Raw genomic sequence first — 25,289 nt, forward strand, 5'->3', positions numbered from 1 at the left:
AAGCTGGGGAGGAGCAGAGAGAGATGGAGACAGAGAATGTCAGGCTGTCAGCACAGAGGCTGACAGGGGCTTAAACCCCACAGACCATGAGATAATGACCTGAGCAGAAATCAAGAGTGGGACGCATAACTGACTGAGCCTCCCAGGTGCCCCAGTGAAAAGTGAGTTCTGAACAGCATGTTAATAATAAAGTTACTGTGAACTCTAAAACAGGAGAGAGATCATGGATAGCTCAGGAAAAAAAGGTGGAGACAGAAGAGTGACGGCTTTTAAAACCAAGGTGATGAGGAAGCACAGGTGGTTGGAACACAGTGTGAAGCTGCTGCATAAACCGGAGCAGAGAGGCTGAGAGTGGTAAGCAGCAGACTTTAAAGATAAGGCTCTGTGGTTTATATTTGATGTCTGAGGCAACAGAAAGCTCCTAGAGTATGGTAATCCCCGGAAATAGCAACTGGAAACATGTCCTATTATGTATTCTGGATAAGCAGGCACTGAGGAGTGAGAGCTCAGAAAGTGGTTGTGTAGAAGGCCAGGATTCAGACAGGGGGTGTGAAAGCTGGGATGCAGGGTGAAGAATGGGTTAGCAGGAATAGGATATAAAACAAGTTTGTGTGTTTTCCTAGGAGCTGTTTGTTCTGACATCAAGCTTGCAGCTCTATTCACTACTTAATCCTAAATTAAGTCTCACTTTTCCCACGCTGTATAAAAATAACAAGATCCTAGAAAAGTATCAGCATAGCGTTTATGGAATTTCAGGAATCTCCAGCCTTCTCAATTCCCATTATCTTGCTATATTTTTTTTCTTGCATACTTATCACATTCTGACCTACCTGTTTACTAAGTTTATGATTTATGTTTTGCTCCTTCCTTCCCCAATAGAATACAACCTTTACAACAGCAGGAACTGTCATCTTATTTTGTTCACTTATATACCCTTAATGCCTATAACAGTTCCAGAAACAAAATAGCACTCAAGTGAAGTGAACAAATAAGACTGTATCAAAAGCTCTAATAATCTGAATAAGGCAGACCTGGCAATTTATGACTCATGTAACAGGCCAAGAAGTCCTAATTGTGAAGTCTTCTCCATTTTACAGGCTGAATATTTTGCACAGGCAGAATGCCATAGATGCCTTTGCACGAGACAGGGGGCATTTCTACAGGTCAAGGTTCCAGAGAATCCTTGTTGTTTCAGGACAGAATTGGCTGAAAGTCAGAAGGCTGTAGTTCTACATCCTGGCCCTGACACATACTTGCTATATAAAACCTTTGGCAGTTCGTTCTCAGAGTGCCAGTTTCCTGTCTAGAAAATGAGGATGGTAACAATGATATCTGCTGAAACCCACAGGGTCACATGTGAAGACTCAAAGCACATTGTATCATGAACTATGGATATTGTTATTTTAAATTTTAATGCAAGTTTGCTTTAGCTCATTATATTTTATTTCTATTAGATTTTTGCTTTTTTCATGGCAAATGCATTTCCATTGCAATGATTTGTGTGCAGAGTAAGAGGACTAAAATTAAAGAATGTTCTGGATCTCATTACTGACCTCTAGAGAAACACCTCGTCAACTCGAAGATCATCAAAGTGTGGGAAATAATTCTCTCTACACTCACTCTACAATGACTAATTCTAATTCTCATTCACTCATTCTAAAAGTTCACTCTATACTCTGTTCTTCTCCATGAAAAAGGTCCAATCGTAATAAAATTTAGTAACCTGAGAAATGTTTGCTATTCATATAGTCATTCTTGTCATTATGATCATTATTTTATTTATTTGAAGAGTAGCTGGTCTGTGACGTCTCTGCTCCATATTTATTTTTTTTCTCTGTAAAAGATAGTTTTCTAGAGATTGTTGCCTCATATTTACATTATTTCATGAACACTCCTTTCACCTAACTCTTTTTTGATGACCAAGCCAAAGCAACTATCAGAGTGCCAAGTACCCACCAGGCTTTTTTTTTTTTTTTTTTTAATGAATGGAGTGTTTGGTCATCTTAGAGAATGAAGTTATATAGTGGACCCATTATCTGCAGTGCTTTCAGTCATGAAAGGTAGAGAGAGGGGTGGAAATGGGGTGAGCCAAAGAAATGACAAGTTTAGCAAGGAGAAAAATTCAACTTCAGAAGATATTATAAACAATGCAAAATAAATATTAGATTAAAGTTGTAAGAGAAAACGTGATAGAACCTTTGAAAAGTCTTTTTATGCCAAGCCTGAATAGGCTTTACTTAAAACACACATACAACAGAAACAACATCAATCACACGAGTTCCTTAGTAAACCTTACCTGGCATCATAGGGGAAAGGCACAAAGCCAACATATTTTGATATATATTGGATGGAGGATTGGCTAGGAAGGAATCTTCTTCATGAAAGCCTACTTTGAGAGATAGGCCCACTGAGGTCACTGAAGCCCCCACTGAAGCCACTGAATGGTTGCTGGAACAGCAGTTAAAAGGGCTGATGCACATATTAAAAGGAATGAAGCAAAGGAGCCACAGAGTGGAAAGCCCTGAGACCCAACATCTTGTATTTTCCCATTTGGCAGAAACTTTGCCATACTGGTGATTACCACTAAATCTGGAAAGCTTGTGCAATGCGGAGCACATTTAAGTTTCTTCTCTTCAAAGAAAATTATTAAACTAATTGTGTTCTTTGTGAATTTTTCTGAACCACATTGCAATTACTTGGATGTTTCATCTCATAATGAACAACGGCTGATCTTAATCAGAGATATAATGTGTTCTGCTACTGAGAGAACATGTGGTTTTCTGAGCCAAAGATAAAGTAAATTACATGTCACGGTCAACTTCTGAAAGGTAAAGAGGGCATAAGGCTGCCTTTCCTGTTAACTGTTAATTCTTTCCAAGGATTAAAGTAAGACTTTCACATGCACAGACTGCACTTATAATGTACCAACAAGTCTTCCTTCTTTAGGCATACTTCATCCAAGATGTAATATGGGTCAGGGTGATTTTTTTAAAAATCTGAGGTTGATGGGCTTCCAAAACCTGAGTAGTAAATATGATTTATGAAGGTGCCCACCTCTGGAGAAAAACTGAATAACAAAACTCATATTCTCCCAAATATGACATTTATTCCATAGTCCATTTCTTAAAGTATGCACCCTGTCTGATTTTATAAACGTTTACAGAATACCCAAAGATGTTTCTAAAATTTATTTCACATTACCAATGCCTGGATCCCTTTAGAACAATAGGCTGCTACAATGCCATCCTTCAAGGTTTGGACATTTAGATTTTTGTAGTTTGCTTACTTTTAAATTCAGTTGGAAAAAAAAAAAAAAAAAAAAAAATAAATTCAGTTGGCCACACTGCTTTTGTTACTCTGGTATTTCACACCTTTTGTATAAGATCATTGTAGACATGGAATGTCAAAGTGGAATTAAATTATCTGACATTCTTATACATTCAAACGCTCACAAACTCTCACATGTATACTAATACATAAAGTCTAAAACTGCAAAGATTGTTATTATCAGCACTTACTTTTTAATATAGTTCTAATAAAGAAAAAAAAGCACCAGCCTAGGAGTGGAGAGACAGGAGTTCTATTTTCAGCTCTGGCCCTGAGTAGTTACATTTCCCTGTGGAAGTCACTTACAAAAAACGAAAACAAATCCTTTACTGAAGTATGGTTGACATATTAAAAGTTGTACGTACTTAATGTATACAACTTGATGAGTTTGGAGACAAGTATACACCTGTAAAACTATCACCACAGTCTATGGCATAAACATATCCATAGCCTCCAAAAGTTTCCTCCAACCCTCTTTAGTTATTATCATTATTAGTATTTTGTGATAAGAACACTTAACCTAAGATCTACCTTCTTAGCCAATTTTTAAGTATATAATACAGTATTGTTAACTACAGGCACTGTGTTGTACAGTAAATCTCTAGTATTTATTCATCTTGCATAACTGAAACTTTGTACCCTTTGACAAATACTTTGTTTTCCCCTCCTCTAAGCTCCTGGTAGCCACCATTCTACACTCGACTTCTAGGAGTCTGACCATTTTAGATTCCTCATAAAAATGAGATTATGTAGTATTTGTTCTGTGTCTGGTTTATCTCACTTAGCAAAATGTCCTCCAAGTTCATCCATGTTGTCTTAAATGGCAAGATTTCCTTCTTTTTTTAAGGCTGAATAATATTCAATTGTATGTATATCACACATCTCAAAAATCTATTCATCCATCAATGGACTTTTAGATTGCTTTCAAGTCTTAATTATTGCAAATAATGCTGCAATGAACATAGGTGTGCAGATATCTTTTCAAGATCCTGATTCCATTTATTTTTTATATTTACCCAGACAGCTGGATCATAGCGTGGTTCTATTTTTAATTTTCTGAGGAACCTCTATACTATTTTCCATAGTGGCCGCAATTTACATTCCCACCAACAGTGCACAAATATTCCCTTTTCCCCACTTCCTTGCCAACACTTATCTTTTGTGTTTTTGATAACAGTCTTAAGAGAGCTATTTTTGACATTATTTTTGCATGTGTGTGTGTTTGTTTTTTCATTAATGATAACAGGGAGTTATACTAGATTAAGTTGTTCAGCCAACAAATAACCATTGAATGTATATGATGTTTAAGGCCCTGTGCTAGATGCTGGGTAATGCACAGAGTTGCAAGTGGGAAGCAAAACCAGTCCTTGCTCTCTAAATATTTCCTCCAATATATTAACTTCTCCCTCTTACCTATATTCCATTTCAAGTTTCCAACGACATTACTCAAACCATTTAAAACCATACTTACCAACTTCCTGATAAAACTTATTTTCCCTTTTGTGTACATTTGTCTCTGAATGACTACCCATTTTCCAACCATCCAGTGTAGAAATCTTGGAATATGTTTGATTCCTCCTACACCTTCATTGGACACTTCCAAACTTCCACCAGGCTTTGATGGTTCATCTAAATTTATCTTGCCTACACTTTTCTTTCATTCCAGTTCTCTCTAACCTAGCTTGGGACCTCATCTTTTAAGCACCAGATTGCTATTCTTGCTTGCCTATAGATTCCCCAGCTTTCAGGCACTTTTTTCTCCAATCCAATTATTTAAATGTAATATTATGTGATTTCCTAAACCAAGTTTCATAAATGGTTCTTTTTTTGCCCTTTTTAAATATAATTTATTGTCAAATTGGCTTATATACAACGTCCAGCGCTCATCCCAACAAGTGCCCTCCTCAACACCCATCGTAAATGATTCTTAATGCCTGCACTTAGGTCCAAGTTTCTTCGTCTGGCTTCTAAGGTCTGCCATTACCCTTTCCCCTCTACTCTCCCAATGTCAGTCCTTTTTGCTTACCAACACACTCACTTCTCAAATCTATGTCCCTGCTCATGTGGCTTCCCAGATTAGAGTGGCATTGCTTCTTCTCTTATTAAAAGTTAAATCATCTTTCAAGACTCAGCTCAAGAGTCAAGAATCACTTCCTCCTTCTTTTAACTCCCATTGATTTTACAGTCTTTATTATACTGATTAGCACTATTCTTTATTTCTAATTATTAAATATGAGCCCTCTATTAGGTTATAAACTTTGTATTTGTCTTATATCTCCATAGAATGTAGTATAAGCTAGACACATGGGATGTATTACATAAATACTTGTTGCTTGATTGGCCCATAGTTTATGCTATGGCTAAAGAAAAACTCTAAATAACCCACCAACAAACATTTGTACATAGACAAGATATATTTCATCAGGAAAGCAAAATGTATAAGGCACGATCTCTAACCTAAAAAAAAGTTAATATATTATTATTAACATTATCTCACATGTGTGTACAAAATTCTGAATGGTTTGTCTAAAATTCAATTCAGTGTAGGCTCATTCAGAAAGGCCATTAGCAACATCTCCCCCCCCCCCGCCAAGTCCCCCGCCCCAACCTTATTTTCCTATCTACTCTGTGCACTCTTGTTTCTTTCCAAATGATGGTTTGGCTGTCTTCCTTTACTCATCTACACATTCACCTTCTTCAAAGACAAATTCATGACATCAGGCCTCCATTCAGCCTGATTTTGCATTTTCCTGTTTTTTTATTTTACAGGTATCTTGAAAGAGATTCAAGAATGTAGAAGGCGGAAAACTCACAATAGGATGGGCTTATAATAAGGGACAGAAAGAAACTAAAGAGATCAAATGGGTGTACCATTTGATGAACTCTTTATTACTGGGGAGAAATATGAACCTTTATTACTCTACTAAGATTCATTCAGGTAACTAAGGACTGCTGATAACACATTGCCCTAAAATCAGGGAGCCTGGACTAGATAATAGAGTAAGTTTAAGGGATTTCCTCACATCAGAACATGAAAATCAGACTTTCATAAAATAGGTTAAAAAATTTTGAGTCTCCTTAAGTTCATTTTATTTTTTTTTTATTTTTTTTTATATATGAAATTTATTGACAAATTGGTTTCCATACAACACCCAGTGCTCATCCCAAAAGGTGCCCTCTTCAATACCCATCACCCACCCTCCCCTCCCTCCCACCCCCCATCAACCCTCAGTTTGTTCTCAGTTTTTAAGAGTCTCTTATGCTTTGGCTCTCTCCCACTCTAACCTCTTTTTTTTTTTTTTTTCCTTCCCCTTCCCCATGGGTTCCCGTTAAGTCTCTCAGGATCCACATAAGAGTGAAACCATATGGTATCTATCTTTCTCTGTATGGCTTATTTCACTTAGCATTACACTCTCCAGTTCCACCCACGTTGCTACAAAAGGCCATATTTCATTTTTTCTCATTGCCACGTAGTATTCCATTGTGTATATATACCACAATTTCTTTATCCATTCATCCGTTGATGGACATTTAGGCTCTTTCCATAATTTGGCTATTGTTGAGAGTGCTGCTATGAACATTGGGGTACAAGTGCCCCTATGCATCAGTACTCCTGTATCCCTTGGATAAATTCCTAGCAGTGCTATTGCTGGGTCATAGGGTAGGTCTATTTTTAATTTTCTGAGGAACCTCCACACTGCTTTCCAGAGCGGCTGCACCAATTTGCATTCCCACCAACAGTGCAAGAGGGTTCCCGTTTCTCCACATCCTCTCCAGCATCTATAGTCTCCTGATTTGTTCATTTTGGCCACTCTGACTGGCGTGAGGTGATACCTGAGTGTGGTTTTGATTTGTATTTCCCTGATAAGGAGCGACGCTGAGCATCTTTTCATGTGCCTGTTGGCCATCTGGATGTCTTCTTTAGAGAAGTGTCTATTCATGTTTTCTGCCCATTTCTTCACTGGGTTATTTGTTTTTCGGGTGTGGAGTTTGGTGAGCTCTTTATAGATTTTAGACACCAGCCCTTTGTCCGATATGTCATTTGCAAATATCTTTTCCCATTCCGTTGGTTGCCTTTTAGTTTTGTTGGTTGTTTCCTTTGCTGTGCAGAAGCTTTTTATCTTCATAAGGTCCCAGTAATTCACTTTTGTGTTTAATTCCCTTGCCTTTGGGGATGTGTCGAGTAAGAGATTGCTACGGCTGAGGTCAGAGAGGTCTTTTCCTGCTTTCTCCTCTAAGGTTCTGATGGTTTCCTGTCTCACATTTAGGTCCTTTATCCATTTTGAGTTTATTTTTGTGAATGGTGTGAGAAAGTGGTCTAGTTTCAACCTTCTGCATGTTGCTGTCCAGTTCTCCCAGCACCATTTGTTAAAGAGACTGTCTTTTTTCCATTGGATGTTCTTTCCTGCTTTGTCAAAGATGAGTTGGCCGTACGTTTGTGGGTCTAGTTCTGGGGTTTCTATTCTATTCCATTGGTCTGTGTGTCTGTTTTTGTGCCAATACCATGCTGTCTTGATGATGACAGCTTTCTAGTAGAGGCTAAAGTCTGGGATTGTGATGCCTCCTGCTTTGGTCTTCTTCTTCAAAATTCCTTTGGCTATTCGGGGCCTTTTGTGGTTCCACATGAATTTTAGGATTGCTTGTTCTAGTTTCGAGAAGAATGCTGGTGCAATTTTGATTGGGATTGCATTGAATGTGTAGATAGCTTTGGGTAGTATTGACATTTTGACAATATTTATTTTTCCAATCCATGAGCAGGGAATGTCTTTCCATTTCTTTAAATCTTCTTCAATTACCTTCATAAGCTTTCTATAGTTTTCAGCATACAGATCCTTTACATCTTTGGTTAGATTTATTCCTAGGTATTTTATGCTTCTTGGTGCAATTGTGAATGGGATCATTTTCTTTATTTGTCTTTCTGTTGCTTCATTGTTAGTGTATAAGAATGCAACTGATTTCTGTACATTGATTTTGTATCCTGCAACTTTGCTGAATTCATGTATCAGTTCTAGCAGACTTTTGGTGGAGTCTATCGTATTTTCCATGTATAATATCATGTCATCTGCAAAAAGCGAAAGTTTGACTTCATCTTTGCCAATTTTGATGCCTTTGATTTCCTTTTGTTGTCTGATTGCTGATGCTAGAACTTCCAGCACTATGTTAAACAACAGCGGTGAGAGTGGGCATCCCTGTCGTGTTCCTGATCTCAGGGAAAAAGCTCTCAGTTTTTCCCCGTTGAGGATGATGTTAGCTGTGAGCTTTTCATAAATGGCTTTTATGATCTTTAAGTATGTTCCTTCTCTCCCGACTTTCTCAAGGGTTTTTATTAAGAAAGGGTGCTGGATTTTGTCAAAGGCCTTTTCTGCATCGATTGACAGGATCATATGGTTCTTCTCTTTTTTTTTGTTAATGTGATGTATCACGTTGATTGATTTGCGAATGTTGAACCAGCCCTGCATCCCAGGGATGAATCCCACTTGATCATGGTGAATAATTCTTTTTATATGCTGTTGAATTCGATTTGCTAGTATCTTATTGAGAATTTTTGCATCCATATTCATCAGGGATATTGGCCTGTAGTTCTCTTTTTTTACTGGGTCTCTGTCTGGTTTAGGAATCAAAGTAATACTGGCTTCATAGAATGAGTCTGGAAGTTTTCCTTCCCTTTCTATTTCTTGGAATAGCTTGAGAAGGATAGGTATTATCTCTGCTTTAAACGTCTGGTAGAACTCCCCTGGGAAGCCGTCTGGTCCTGGACTCTTATTTGTTGGGAGATTTTTGATAACCGATTCAATTTCTTCGCTGGTTATGGGTCTGTTCAAGCTTTCTATTTCCTCCTGATTGAGTTTTGGAAGAGTGTGGGTGTTCAGGAATTTGTCCATTTCTTCCAGGTTGTCCAATTTGTTGGCATATAATTTTTCATAGTATTCCCTGATAATTGTTTGTATCTCTGAGGGATTGGTTGTAATCATTCCATTTTCATTCATGATTTTATCTATTTGGGTCATCTCCCTTTTCTTTTTGAGAAGCCTGGCTAGAGGTTTGTCAATTTTGTTTATTTTTTCAAAAAACCAACTCTTGGAGCATAAAATACCTAGGAATAAATCTAACCAAAGATGTAAAGGATCTGTATGCTGAAAACTATAGAAAGCTTATGAAGGCAATTGAAGAAGATTTAAAGAAATGGAAAGACATTCCCTGCTCATGGATTGGAAAAATAAATATTGTCAAAATGTCAATACTACCCAAAGCTATCTACACATTCAATGCAATCCCAATCAAAATTGCACCAGCATTCTTCTCGAAACTAGAACAAGCAATCCTAAAATTCATATGGAACCACAAAAGGCCCCGAATAGCCAAAGGAATTTTGAAGAAGAAGACCAAAGCAGGAGGCATCACAATCCCAGACTTTAGCCTCTACTACAAAGCTGTCATCATCAAGACAGCATGGTATTGGCACAAAAACAGACACACAGACCAATGGAATAGAATAGAAACCCCAGAACTAGACCCACAAACATATGGCCAACTCATCTTTGACAAAGCAGGAAAGAACATCCAATGGAAAAAAGACAGCCTCTTTAACAAATGGTGCTGGGAGAACTGGACAGCAACATGCAGAAGGTTGAAACTAGACCACTTTCTCACACCATTTACAAAAATAAACTCAAAATGGATAAAGGACCTAAATGTGAGAAAGGAAACCATCAGAACCTTAGAGGAGAAAGCAGGAAAAGACCTCTCTGACCTCAGCCGTAGCAATCTCTTACTCGACACATCCCCAAAGGCAAGGGAATTAAAAGCAAAAGTGAATTACTGGGACCTTATGAAGATAAAAAGCTTCTGCACAGCAAAGGAAACAACCAACAAAACTAAAAGGCAACCAACGGAATGGGAAAAGATATTTGCAAATGACATATCGGACAAAGGGCTAGTATCTAAAATCTATAAAGAGCTCACCAAACTCCACACCCGAAAAACAAATAACCCAGTGAAGAAATGGGCAGAAAACATGAATAGACACTTCTCTAAAGAAGACATCCAGATGGCCAACAGGCACATGAAAAGATGTTCAGCGTCGCTCCTTATCAGGGAAATACAAATCAAAACCACACTCAGGTACCACCTCACGCCAGTCAGAGTGGCCAAAATGAACAAATCAGGAGACTATAGATGCTGGAGAGGATGTGGAGAAACGGGAACCCTCTTGCACTGTTGGTGGGAATGCAAATTGGTGCAGCCGCTCTGGAAAGCAGTGTGGAGGTTCCTCAGAAAATTAAAAATAGACCTACCCTATGACCCAGCAATAGCACTGCTAGGAATCTACCCAAGGGATACAGGAGTACTGATGCATAGGGGCACTTGTACCCCAATGTTCATAGCAGCACTCTCAACAATAGCCAAATTATGGAAAGAGCCTAAATGTCCATCAACTGATGAATGGATAAAGAAATTGTGGTTTATATACACAATGGAATACTACGTGGCAATGAGAAAAAATGAAATATGGCCTTTTGTAGCAACGTGGATGGAACTGGAGAGTGTGATGCTAAGTGAAATAAGCCATACAGAGAAAGACAGATACCATATGGTTTCACTCTTATGTGGATCCTGAGAAACTTAACAGGAACCCATGGGGGAGGGGAAGGAAAAAAAAAAAAAAAAAAAAAAGGACGTTAGAGTGGGAGAGAGCCAAAGCATAAGAGACTGTTAAAAACTGAGAACAAACTGAGGGTTGATGGGGGGTGGGAGGGAGGGGCGGGTGGGTGATGGGTATTGAGGAGGGCACCTTTTGGGATGAGCACTGGGTGTTGTATGGAAACCAATTTGTCAATAAACTTCATATAAAAAAAAAAAAAAAAAAAAACCAACTCTTGGTTTCGTTGATCTGCTCTACAGTTTTTTTAGATTCTATATTGTTTATTTCTGCTCTGATCTTTATTATTTCTCTTCTTCTGCTGGGTTTAGGCTGCCTTTGCTGTTCTGCTTCTATTTCCTTTAGGTGTGCTGTTAGATTTTGTATTTGGGATTTTTCTTGTTTCTTGAGATAGGCCTGGATTGCAATGTATTTTCCTCTCAGGACTGCCTTCGCTGCGTCCCAAAGCGTTTGGATTGTTGTATTTTCATTTTCGTTTGTTTCCATATATTTTTTGATTTCTTCTCTAATTGCCTGGTTGACCCACTCATTCGTTAGTAGGGTGTTCTTTAACCTCCATGCTTTTGGAGGTTTTCCAGACTTTTTCCTGTGGTTGATTTCAAGCTTCATAGCATTGTGGTCTGAAAGTATGCATGGTATAATTTCAATTCTTGTAAACTTATGAAGGGCTGTTTTGTGATCCAGTATATGATCTATCTTGGAGAATGTTCCATGTGCACTCGAGAAGAAAGTATATTCTGTTGCTTTGGGATGCAGAGTTCTAAATATATCTGTCAAGTCCATCTGATCCAATGTCTCATTCAGGGCCCTTGTTTCTTTATTGACCGTGTGTCTAGATGATCTATCCATTTCTGTAAGTGGGGTGTTAAAGTCCCCAGCAATTACCACATTCTTATCAATAAGGTTGCTTATGTTTATGAGTAATCGTTTTATATACTTGGGGGCTCCGGTATTCGGTGAATAGACATTTATAATTGTTAGCTCTTCCTGATGGATAGACCCTGTAACTATTATATAATGTCCTTCTTCATCTCTTGTTACAGCCTTTAATTTAAAGTCTAGTTTGTCTGATATAAGTATGGCTACTCCAGCTTTCTTTTGGCTTCCAGTAGCATGATAAATAGTTCTCCATCCCCTCACTCTCAATCTAAAGGTGTCCTCAGGTCTAAAATGAGTCTCTTGTAGACAGCAAATAGATGGGTCTTGTTTTTTTATCCATTCTGATACCCTATGTCTTTTGGTTGGCGCATTTAATCCGTTTACATTCAGTGTTATTATAGAAAGATACGGGTTTAGAGTCATTGTGATGTCTGTATGTTTTATGCTTGTAGTGATGTCTCTGGTACTTTGTCTCACAGGGTCCCCCTTAGGATCTCTTGTAGGGCTGGTTTAGTGGTGACAAATTCCTTCAATTTTTGTTTGTTTGGGAAGACCTTTATCTCTCCTTCTATTCTAAGTGACAGACTTGCTGGATAAAGGATTCTCGGCTGCATATTTTTTCTGTCTAGCACCCTGAAAATCTCGTGCCAATTCTTTCTGGCCTGCCAAGTTTCAAAAGAGAGATCAGTCACGAGTCTTATAGGTCTCCCTTTATATGTGAGGGCACGTTTACCCCTTGCTGCTTTCAGAATTTTCTCTTTATCCTTGTATTTTGCCAGTTTCACTATGATATGTCGTGCAGAAGATCGATTCAAGTTACGTCTGAAGGGAGTTCTCTGTGCCTCTTGGATTTCAATGCCTTTTTCCTTCCCCAGTTCAGGGAAGTTCTCAGCTATTATTTCTTCAAGTACCCCTTCAGCACCTTTCCCTCTCTCTTCCTCCTCTGGAATACCAATTATGCGTATATTATTTCTTTTTAGTGTATCACTTAGTTCTCTAATTTTCCCCTCATACTCCTGGATTTTTTTATCTCTCTTTTTCTCAGCTTCCTCTTTTTCCATAACTTTATCTTCTAGTTCACCTATTCTCTCCTCTGCCTCTTCCATCCGAGCCGTGGTGGTTTGCATTTTGTTCTGCATTTCATTTAAAGCGTTTTTCAGCTCCTCGTGACTGTTCCTTAGTCCCTTGATCTCTGTAGCAAGAGATTCTCTGCTGTCCTGTATACTGTCTTCCAGCCCAGCGATTAATTTTATGACTATTATTCTAAATTCACTTTCTGTTATATTATTTAAATCCTTTTTGATCAGCTCATTAGCTGTTGTTATTTCCTGGAGATTCTTCTGAGGGGAATTCTTCCGCTTGGTCATTTTGGATAGTCCCTGGTGTGGTGAGGACCTGCAGGGCACTTCCCCTGTGCTGTGGTGTATAACTGGAGTTGGTGGGCAGGGCCACAGTCTGACCTGATGTCTGCCCCCAGCCCACCGCTGGGATCACAGTCAGACTGGTGTGTGCCTTCTCTTCCCCTCTCCTAGGGGCGGGATTCCCTGTGGGGTGGTGTGGCCCGTCTGGGCTACTTGCACACTGCCAGGCTTGTGGTGCTGGGGATCTGGCGTATTAGCTGGGGTGGGAAGGCAAGGTGCACGGCGGCGGGGGGGGCAGGCTTAGCTCGCTTCTCCTTAGGTGATCCACTTCAGGAGGGGCCCTGTGGCAGCCGGAGGGAGTCGGATCCACTGCCGGGGGTTTGGCTCCGCAGAAGCACAGAGTTGGGTGTTTGCGCGGAGCGAGCAATTTCCCTGGCCGGAACCGGTTCCCTTTGGGATTTTGGCTGGGGGATGGGCGGGGGAGATGGCGCCGGCGAGCGCCTTTGTTCCCCGCCAAACTGAGCTCTGTCGTCCGGGGGCTCCGCAGCTCACCCTCCCTTTGTCCTCCAGCCTTCCCGCTTTCCGAGCAGAGCCGTTAACTTATGACCTCCCAGACGCTAAGTCGCGCTTGCTGTCGGAACACAGTCCGTCAGGCCCCTCCGCTTTTGCAAGCCGGACTCGGGGGCTCTGCTTGGCTGGCGAGCCGCCCCTCCGCCCCGGCTCCCTCCCGCCAGTCCGTGGAGTGGGCACCGCCTCGCCGCCCTTCCTACCCTCTTCCGTGGGCCTCTTGTCTGCGCTTGGGTCCGGTGACTCCGTTCTGCTAATCCTCTGGCGGTTTTCTGGGTTATTTAGGCAGGTGTAGGTGGAATCTAAGTGATCAGCAGGACGCGCGGTGAGCCCAGCGTCCTCCTACGCCGCCATCTTCCTGTCCTCCTTAAGTTCATTTTAAGTAAGTTGTTTAAGTCTTTAAGGCTTGTTATTTGTTATATTTCTCTTTATTTAAAAACAATTGTTAATGTTTATTTATTTTTCAGACAGAGAGAGAGACAGAGAGACAGAGAGACAGAGAGTCAGAGTGTGAGCGGGGGAGGGGCAGAGAGAGAGGGAGACACAGAATCTGAAGCAGGCTCCAGGCTTTGAGTTGTCAGCACAGAGCCTGATGTGGGGCTTGACAAACCCTTGACAAACCTTGACAAACCCATCTCACAAACCACGAGATCATGACCTGAGATGAAGTTGGACATTTAACTAACCGAGCCACCCAGGTGCCCCTGTTATATTTCTCTTTAAAATTTATGTGACTAATAGTAATTACTGAAAAGTAACTTTCATATATATTTTATTTAAAAGTTAAGCTTTTTATTTTTTATTTATTTTTTTTTTTAAATTTTTTTTTTTTTCAACGTTTATTTATTTTTGGGACAGAGAGAGACAGAGCATGAACGGGGGAGGGGCAGAGAGAGAGGGAGACACAGAATCGGAAACAGGCTCCAGGCTCTGAGCCATCAGCCCAGAGCCTGACGCGGGGCTCGAACTCACAGACCGCAAGATCGTGACCTGGCTGAAGTCGGACGCTTAACCGACTGCGCCACCCAGGCGCCCCAAAAGTTAAGCTTTTTAAAGAAAAATATATACTGAGTTTCAGTTTGTTATAGCTTATGTCCAAGGAGAAGCTCCGCCCGCTCACATTAATCTCTGAGAAGCAGAGCTCCTGGAATTGCAGGCATAATGCCAGCAGAATAAAATTGGTGTCTAGAGTGATGACTTTTCCCATTTAACCTTAGAAGGGGTGGGGATGGAGTGGTAAGTGAGAGTACAGGATGGAAGGACAGAGAACATATAATTCATACTCTATTATTAGATTTCTCACCTAAGATATTTGTAAGGAAAGTAGAGACTGAAATGCTTCCAAAAATTCTAGTTTGTACCTAGGATATAATATTTGTACATAGAAAATGTGAGAACTCAAGTTCTTACTATTGATCATTTTGGGGAAATTATGATCAAATTAACTGTAAAAGATAAAGTGAAACATCAAAAATACATATCTTTTTATTTGTGAAATATAGTAGAGTGATTGATTACTGTTTTCTTAGGAGATATAAATCCCTTTTTGTTTATTCTTTTAGTTACTAGAATAATTTAATTTACTTTAAGTTATTAAACTGAAGCAAAGTTTAACAAATTCTTGGTCTTTTTTTCCTATAAGTTCCAATTTAAAAAAGGAACACTAAAAATTACGTTAAATATACAGCAAAAGAGCTTTAATATTAATTTTGTGTAATTTTCAACAAGTTAAATGTGGTTTAAAAGTCATACCTAAAGTGAAATGAACTATTATCAAAGGGTTTAAAAGTGTATAAAAGAAATTCAGTAAAGTTCATTATAAACCATAAATCAAACTCAGTAGGTCAGTAAATCACCAAAAAATTAGTCCAATAATATTTTGTGATATTAACCCTTTCGATCTCATTGGGATCTCATCTGGCTCCCAATACTTGCAGCTGAATTTTAGCTATTCTAAAATGAGAACAATCAAAGAACTCTTGTCAGAATAACATAATTACAGAACAATGACTATTTTGGACAAGGACCTTCTTTGAGGTCAACACAGGCTTAGAAATCACTAACCACTTCCTTTAATATTGCCAAGGAATTTTCCTTTTTTTTTTTTTTTAACTGGGTCAGTTTCCATTACCGAATGATTAAGACTGCATTTTCTACCATACATAATTCATTCTGTTGAAGTCTCATTCATAAAACAGACTGTAGCTAAATAAGATTTTCCATTATCTTAGAAGAAAACTAAAAAAACAACACAACAAAATCAACCAGCTTACCATTTTCCTTCTTCATTTTCATATTGTTGAACAGTATATCCAAACATGTCTTCCACTGGGCCACTGAAGGTCATTGAATTTTTCACATCAACATTGAATGATACGCAGAAGCCTAAAACAACTTTAAGAGGGAAAAAAAAGTCCAGTTACACAGAGTTAACTAAGATTCCATCATGTTTTGAATTATGGAAGACATGATTAAAAACTGTGCTCTTATTAAAAAGAGCGATGCTGTTCAAAAAAATGAGAACTGCAAGAAAGGTCTATGATATTAACTGCATTACTGACTTTAAACCAATATCATGGCTAAAGAATTCAAGTACTGACATTCGAACAAAATCCTATAGTAATTCAGTAGCTATACCATTCCCAAAGCTTGTGATTTCAGGATGTGTGAGAGAGCTGGCAGAAAGTCATGCTTATTTGTGCCTAATGGGAGTTACAGATAGCTTTCCAGTAATGAGCCCTACAGGGAATCATGGCCACTAATGAAATGTAAACAACTTCATTTTCCTGTTTTGACTACGCAAGTATCACCATTTAAATCCTCAGGACAGGAAGCTTTCTCCTTGCTGCTTCCAAAGGAAAAGCAAGCTGATTGTCTTCACCCAGAAATGGCTTCCTAAACAGGCCTGAGATTTGCTCTGCATCCCTCTCAATCAATATGCTAGAATCTCCTTAAAGTGTTGTCGGTGGTGATAAACACATAGGTTGCTGTCGATGATATATCTAAATCAGATGACATAGCTAGAGTTTACTCAGTGCCTGGCACATATTAGATATTCAATGAGGGCTAATTCTCTTCCATTTCCTTGTAGTTCAGGTAATTAAAACACTTTACAAGTGAGACTCTCTCCTAAAAAGAGTTCTGAATGGTGCCAAATTCCATGTTTGGTGCTAGTTTTTAAAGTATACTTGTGAAATCACAAAGTATTCCCCTCCTAGATTAAATTAAGAATTCTTTCCAAAGAGCACTCCCTTATAAAATTACAAAGCATCATAAGATACATTCAGAGGTGATTAAATTCACTGTCCTTTGTTAAAATCATGATATAGCTACATATATCCTGAAAAATTCTCTTTCCTTACTCATTATAAAGTCTTCCATAAATATAGTCTAAATTCAGACTCAAACTCATTCTATACTCTAATTTATTATCTTCAAATTTTAACATTATTAAGTTCTTTTTTTGCCCAGGGTTGTACCTAATTTATAGAAAATTTTGTCCTTAAAAAAAAGATATTTATATATACTTATTTATGAAAAAGGATACTTATGTATACCTATTTATAAAGTTGTCCTTGATTTTTCCAACTGGAAATAATCTTTTAACTACTAAACCATTCTCTTTCATCTTTTAAATATCTCTCATGAAAATAATTATTAAATACTATTTTATTTACATTGTAATTATCTGTGTGTGGTTTTCTTCCCCAAGATTGGAAAATTCTTAAAAGCAGAGACTCTCTTACTCATCTTTCTTATCCCTTCCCCCAATCTAGCACAGTTCCTTGTACACAGATGGGCAATAACATATTTGTAGAATGAACACATTGAAGGAGAAAGTGTACCAGTTGAAGTTAGAAGTGAACTGGCAACTGCTTCATTTTAGTTCAGAAAGACTTAATGGAGATGGAAATTTTCCAGTTAGATTTTTAAAGGGAGGGAGAAAGTCAACTTGGCAGTGTGAAGAAAATATGTCCCAAGGATTTGGGAGGGTCTCTGCAAGTAGTAAGAAGCAAAATGGGACAAATATGGTTACAATATCATAGAGAGATTTGCCTGGCTGGCGTGGAAAATGCAGAAAAAGAATGGATGGGTAGCATAGGTCCATTTATGTACATTTCCTGCTCATACTTCAAGTGTGATGAAGAACAGCTGGTTACCATCTTCTGCGTAATTGCCTTTCATATATTTGAAGACAGTTTTAAACACAGTTCACTCTACTCCAGACTATTTAGTCTCCTACCTATCTCTCACTGGTTTATTTATTTTTTAAATTTTTAATAGATCATTTTTTTAAATTTTTAAATATTTATTTATATTTGAGAAAGAGAGTGAGACACAGACTCCAAGTGGGGGAGAGACAGAGAGAGAGAGAGAGAGAGAGAGAGAGAGAGAGAGAGAGAATCTGAAGTAGACTCCAAGGCTCTGATCTGTCAGCATACAGCCCAACGTGTGGCTTGAACTCATGAGCTATGAGATCATGACCTGAACCAAAGTCGACTGAGCCACCCACGTGCCCTAAGATTATTTTTGATATGAGAGATACACAAAGTAGTATGTCTACAACAGGATTTCTCACCTCTAGTGTTATTGACATTTAGAGTCAGAAAATTCTTTGGTATGAAAGTCTATCCTGTGTATTGTAGCAGCATGTGTGGTCCTTGTCCACATGATGCCAGTAGTACTGCTTGCATTGTGAAGATCAAAAGTGTCTCCAGACACTGCCAAATTCCCCTGGGACCAAAATTGTCCTGGGTGAAACTCACTCTTCCGTAGATAAGGACCAGAACACCACCACCAAGAATGTTGTTGAAGATGATGGAGAAACAACTGGCCTGCAGACCAGTAGCATTTGTATCACCCAGAGCTTGTGAGGGATCCAGAATCTCAGGTTCCACTCAGATTTCCTGAATCACTGTCTCCATCCCCACAAGATCCCCAGAAAGTCCGATTCCTGTGAAGGTTTGAGAGGAACAAATCTATAATATGGTACCCCTCTTTCATAATGTTGATACAGGTAACATAATTTACCTAACTTAGAAGTATTCACCATCCTTTAGACAAAAGGCGGGGGTGGGGGAGATTATCTTTAATCAGGGTCAAGTTCACCCCTCTTGAAGTATTTTTCCAGAAGTTTATTATCCTTACTGTATGTTCTCCCAAAGGCTATTCATGATACTCCTCACTATAAGACCAAGAGCTTTTGGTTTCCTTTTTAGGCTTGTTTATTCCACATGTTGTGTGGAATGTCCGGGGGTGTGTGCTGCACTTTTTTTTTTTCTTCATTTCCTGTCCTCAGAATTCTACAGGCAATTTGCCCAAAGTGATCGTAAATCAGTCTCTTTCAAGTTTGCTAAGGCACAAAGGAGCCTGAAGCACAGGAGATGACATAAAAAAAAATAGTTTACATCTTGTTCTTTTGATTTAAAGGAGCCCATAAACAGTGAAAGCTTCTCGTGACTTTGAGTTCGATGTTCATTTTGTTATACTAAGTTGTCTTGGAACTTTCTGTACCAGAGGTAAAGCAAAAATCATACTTATTCTCCATCAAAGCCAAAAAACAAAAACAAAAACAAAACAAAACTGAGGTGGCTTAAGCAGTCATATAAGATGAAAATGATGGGAAATAAAACATAGACAATAGTCAGATGTCAAAATGAAATTCTGATTTCCATGCAGCAGCAAAAGGGGGATTTTTCCCTTAATAAGCACAACATTGTATTCTTATTATGTGTTGCTCTTCACATGCTCCTTCTCATATAATTTGTCCCAGGCCCTACAATGAAATAGTGTTATTATCACCACTGTACAAATGGAGAGTCAGAGGCTCAGGTTAGCGGAGAAATTTGCCCACGTTTCCCCAGGATTCCGGGTCTAGAAGAGAGGCTACTATTAGTTCATGTAATTACATCTCCTGAGGGGCAAAATTGGGGAAGAGGCGCTTCTAGAGTGGTCATAGCTAGGGAACTGGGGATAAGGAGAAAGATTGGAATGAGGAGAGAAGTCATGGCTACAGAGCTCTAGATAAAGCATCATGAGGGACTTCAGTCAAAACATTCATGTTTAGGTAGAAAAGAAATAGAAAGGCTTGCTTTCTTTCAAATATGGCTGTATGCGTTATATATCTAATATATCTAAGGACTATGAGAAGGAAGAAAGATGAGGAAGAAGATGAGATTGTTAGTTTTGAAGGGTACCTCTTGTTAAAAAAAATCATTTTGCACAATTTCTTTGCCCCAGGATGGAATTTGATTCGTAAGACAACTAAATGAGAGAAAGAGAAAAAAGAGAGGAAGAGAGGGAGAAGTAACCTACAATCGTATGGTATTTTCTCCTTATAAACATTTTGCCACTTAGAAACATTTTCATATAAAAAAGGTATTGAGCTAGACAATAAACTGTGAAGGTTAGGCAAAATAGCAGTGACTATTCTTTTCTTGTGTGTTAGGAAACTGGAGCTTAGAGGGGTAAAGTGATTGGCCTAACATTAGGCTATGTTAGTGGCAGAGACAGGACTTCAACATTTGTCTTCTGAGGTCAAATCACAGACTTTCCATGACAACAGTGCTATTGAGGTGGTCAGATCAATAAAAGTAAAAATAATAATCGAGGTCAAGAGAACTCTCAAATGGGCCATGAGGGCTCTTAATCATCTTGTAGCTTTGGATTATTTGAGGATAAGGACTGGCAGGAAAAGCTGAATGAAGGGGGCAAAGTCTGGGCATCTCCCAAGGGCATTGACTCTCTGGTCAAAGAAGACCTTCTTCCTCCACACATCCTCTGAGTTCCAAGAAAAGTCACTGCAGCCTGTTTGATTTTTTTGCTTCTTAATGAAAAAAGTCTGTCTTTCACAGGGTGGTCCAGAAATTCTGATCTAGTAATATCCAGACTGAAGCATTTAATAGCTAATGGAATTTTGAATATTTAAAATTCTAAGCCGAAGGGAAAATCAAATCAATGGTGACTAGGGATAGATATTAAAATGCTATTGCCTTTTTCAACAACTTCTTATACATTTATCCAATCTGGAAATAGGAGAAATCATGGTATTAGCATTATATTTATTGTTTTTACAGAGGGAAATGCCATAATATTAAGATAGGAAATAGTAATAATTGTGTTATTATAGTTGATGGTTTTTAGAGCCAATTCTTTGATTGTATAGAAAGATGCTAATCTTTAGAGATAGATGAACCTAGTCTTAAACACAGCCCTTTCGTTTATACTCTGTATGTAATTATTCACATTTATTCAACTACTCCACAAATAGTCATCAAAATTTTACTTTAGGTTGAATATATACTTTAGGTTGAATATATACTTTAGGTTGAAAAGATGGTGCTTCTGCTTTCAAAATACAGTAAGTGATTTAATTTCTATGAGCCTCAGCTTATATTTAAAATGAGCTTATACATGCTTTATAGGTATTGGTTGCTGTGAGAAATACACCTTATGTATGTAGCAATAGAGAATGCTCAATAAATGAGTTAATTGTGTTTGTAAGTAGAATCCAAAGAATCAGTTTACCATGTGGCAGTTGAATTTTCTTTTGGAAGAGGATTCCCCACCCCAATCCTGATGACAATTTGTACCTTGAAAAATGACACAGATGTGTGATATCAGTGGGGCAGGACATTGGGTTCATTGACTCATTTCCAAAAACAATTTCCTGTTTCCAAACTGGCTGCAATGACATGTGCAAATAAAATCTAAGATGAGGGCATCAAGCCTTCCAGGTGAAAGAGCTGGCCGAGGAGGAAGAGTGCAGATGATTCTTGTCCTTCCAGTCAGAGCTCTTGGATTCTCATCTCAGACCCTCAAGAATGTTTATGATACCACCCAGGTTTTGAGCCAACAGCAAGTCAAGAATTCTCTTACATCAATGCCAATCTACTCTCCTCTAACCTATTTCAAAGATTACAAGTGTATTCCAAGGACAGGATAAGCCTGAAGTGACTCTTTCAGTATACTCAAGCCATACTAATAGTCACAGCCTTGAGCCACCTGAGAATCAGATGATATACCTAGCCAGTGCAACCTGTGTGTGCAGAGCTGCAGAGGCCCCATCCTCCCCAAACCTCAATGTTGGTACATCCTGGGTCCTTCTTGTATCTCTTGCTGTGCCACAGCCTCTCGGTGGAAAGAGTTTATCCACCCCAGCTCAAGTGGATATAAACTCCGAAAATTATATATGCTCACTGTAACTAATGATGTGATACAATAGGTATTTCATATCACTTCAAATTTACTTTTCTTTCTCCCTAAATTCAAATAAAATATAGTCAACTTTGAGACACTTCAGGGGGTTGGAGGAAAAACACTTTAATGATAAATTTAGTGGAAAAGTTGAAAGCCTTTTTCCTCACTTGTAATATATAATGAAACATCTTTATAATATCTGTGCTATAAATCTGAAATTTTTATTAGTGCATGCTCTTGGTGGCTAAGCGAGTTGGATCTCAATTTTGGTGTACATGATTACCTTAAAAGATAAAATTTAATTAGTAGTGTAACTGGATCTGTCCAAAAATATTATAGTACAACATAATTCTAGTTGATTTGAAATATGAGATGATTATTTTTACAGCGCTGCAATATGGAGAAGGACAAGACAAAGAACTCCAATGGTGAAGACACAGAAAATAAAAATAGAATGAAACAAACAACATTAGAGCCTTGATATAGAATCAACACAAGTGTTTGGAAATGGCATCATGGTCTCAAATACAGGAATCCATATTTTCTGGAAAAAATATCAGATCTAATTCACTGCCTCCAAATAATTGAAACTTCCCTATACAGTTATGTAAGAGGAAAGTCTGGCTCCATCAGTCCCACCATTCAGAGCTCTTTCATCAGAAATGATGCAACATGTCAGAAAGGTATCTACCAGTATCAGCAAGTCCAGAAAAGCCAATCCAAATAAACACCTCGATGTTCAAGCATTTTCCAAGTTTCATCCCGGGGGGCTGCTTTTTAACTTCAGCTTGCTGTAGTGAGTGAATTGTTTTGACTTTAGTGCTAACGTCCTGTGGGCCTCCAGTTAATACAAATGGTATTTGAACTTCAAAGTGAGTGTGTGTTTATGTGTATCTGTATATGGCTGGTGGGAAGGAGACAAGGAGGGCTAATTCTTGGCACATAGTAGGTGTTTAATACAAGTTTGTTAAATGAAACAGGATGGAATAAACAGAGAAATGAAGATTTCTCATATAAAGGTCATTCTGGCTGTAAGAACTTATACCCTTTTGTAAGTGCTGCCCAGAATATTAAAACTCCAATGGAGTGTTTCCCAAACATTCTTTGTTAAAAATCCCCCTTTTAAATTTTTCTACATAAGTTTGTTCTTCCACAGTGTTTATTTTCCTTTGTAGTATCTACAGACATCTGCTCTTTTCCCATATCCTCCCACCACAAATAATTGCCTGCTCTGCCAGCTCCTCTCAGACTGTCCCTTCTCCTGAAATTCTTAAACAGTCTTAGTCTCCCAACGCCTCCACCCTATCAGCATCATCTTCTGGCTCTGTGTTTTACAGGATAAAAAAGCTGCAGGACCTCAGGGGTCCCTGGACCTCACTGTGGGAAACAAGGCTCATGTGTTTGTGCAAGCAACGTGAGCACAGAACTCTTCTCCAGCTGCCCTGGCATCCTGGGAGCTGAACTCATGAATTTCTGTGGCTACACAGCATGCAGCGCTGCATGGGGAAAGGCGTACTACACTTCAGAGCGAGCAGGGTTGCATACTATTCAAGTATTTACTCAGAAATGGGAGATACAAAGTCTTTGGAGGCATAAAAGTATGAATGAAAGTTGCACTTTTGTTAATGAAAACTTTTAAGTGGATTTTATTAGCTTACATATAATTTCTTCTCAGTGAGACAGTAAGGTTGTTTTTGTTAGGATGTACAAGAGATACTTTTGAGGGCCAGGGAAGCAAAGAGGTAGTACGTACCGTAAAATAAATAGTTTTCAATTTACCTAGTAGTTTTAACTGGCAATTTCCAAATCCAGGCACTACCAGGTTCCGTTATTGATTCTCCTATAGATTCAACAGGACAATTTTTCTGGATGGCTTAGGTGTTGGCTTCTCAAATCCATACACATGTCTATTGGCTTCTAAAATCTTTACACATGTATAAATGTGAGAGATGTGGTTACTACTTCAGGTACTTTTATTGCTTCACTGAGACACTGAATTCTACTTTGTTTGTTTGTGTGTTTAATAACTCCAATGTCAGTTAGGAAGTTTAAAATAATTCATTTCACTGTGTATACTACCTCTTTGCTTTCCCAATCTGTGAAACTACATCTTGCGCACACTAGCAAAAATAACCTCAGGACCGGCAATGTGGCATTGGCTCATATATATCACAGGGAAGAAACTATACGTAAGCTAATATAATGCATTGATAAAATCTGTAAATAAAAGTACAACTTTTTATTCAAGTTTTCTCCTCAGGCATCGATAGACACAATGCATATGGTATCTGGGAAAGATGTGATTCTGAGATTGAACCAACAGCATCTCAAAACGTGAAAAAGGATTATCCAGTTACCTAATGTATACATGGTATAAAAAGAACCAAAAGCCATTCTCTCTTAATTGCACAACTTGTAGTTTGGAAATAAAATAGTTTAAGTGAAAACACACTGTATGTGTAACAAAAAAATGAAATAGAAATGAATGGAAAAATTCCAGTATGTGAAAAAAATCAGTTAAATTAAGTTGTGATTATTTAGATTGGAAAATAATTACTGGCACTTTGAATCGACTGTAGTATTTTTTCAAAGAGGGAGCATGCCTGGCCTTTCAAAAATGTCTTGATTTTTACGCAAGGATTTTAAGAACACAGTCAACACATAAAATGAGGTCGGCCCATATTTTATTTTGCTGTAGACCACAAAAGGGTATTAGATTTAACTTGCCTTACCCTTTCATTTTTTTGTTTGCCATATTGCTCAGAAGCAGGAGGCAAAGTATACAGATTTATAACATTTCTCTTTTGATGGAATAAGGTTATCTAAATTCTTTCTGGTTTAACACACAAGTAGTCAATCATTACCATTAATAAATTAAGGGCTTCATGAAGCTAAGTAACAAAATTAAAAACTATGCAAACTCTAACAGTATACCCCGGGCAAAAACAAAGTCTATTAAGAAAACAATTGCTCATCGTAGAGTTACCCAGTTGTTTTAATTGGCAATTTCAAATTGTAGGCACTAAGAGATGCATTATTGATTCTCACGTACTATGTAGGCTCATTTTTCTAGATGTCCCTAATAATACACTATCACTTAAACAAAAGTGATTCTTTACAATTTTTCTCTCCATTCCTAGCTAATTATTATAACAACTAGTTTTCATTTAATCATTCATTACCAAACATTCTCTTTATTCAAAAGCCTTTTGGTACCTGCGCTCAATTTAAAACTTGTTCAGTTTATCAAGAGAAAATAATGGAAGCCAAATGCATATTATTTGTTACTCGCCTGA

The 25,289-nt window shown here is 38.3% G+C and overlaps 1 protein-coding gene across 1 annotated transcript in view; it reads right to left on the reverse strand.

Annotated features, from left to right (window-relative positions):
* ITGA1 (integrin subunit alpha 1) overlaps window positions 1-25,289 on the reverse strand; it is a 172,645-nt gene that overhangs the window by 99,919 nt on the left and 47,437 nt on the right. The window contains exon 2 of the mRNA XM_030330081.1: window positions 16,068-16,188. Within this exon, the coding sequence (XP_030185941.1) occupies window positions 16,068-16,188 (121 nt within the window). The remainder of the gene's footprint in view (window positions 1-16,067; window positions 16,189-25,289) is intronic.

This window comes from Lynx canadensis, chromosome A1 (assembly GCF_007474595.2).
Source record: "Lynx canadensis isolate LIC74 chromosome A1, mLynCan4.pri.v2, whole genome shotgun sequence".
Lineage (NCBI taxonomy): Eukaryota > Metazoa > Chordata > Mammalia > Carnivora > Felidae > Lynx > Lynx canadensis.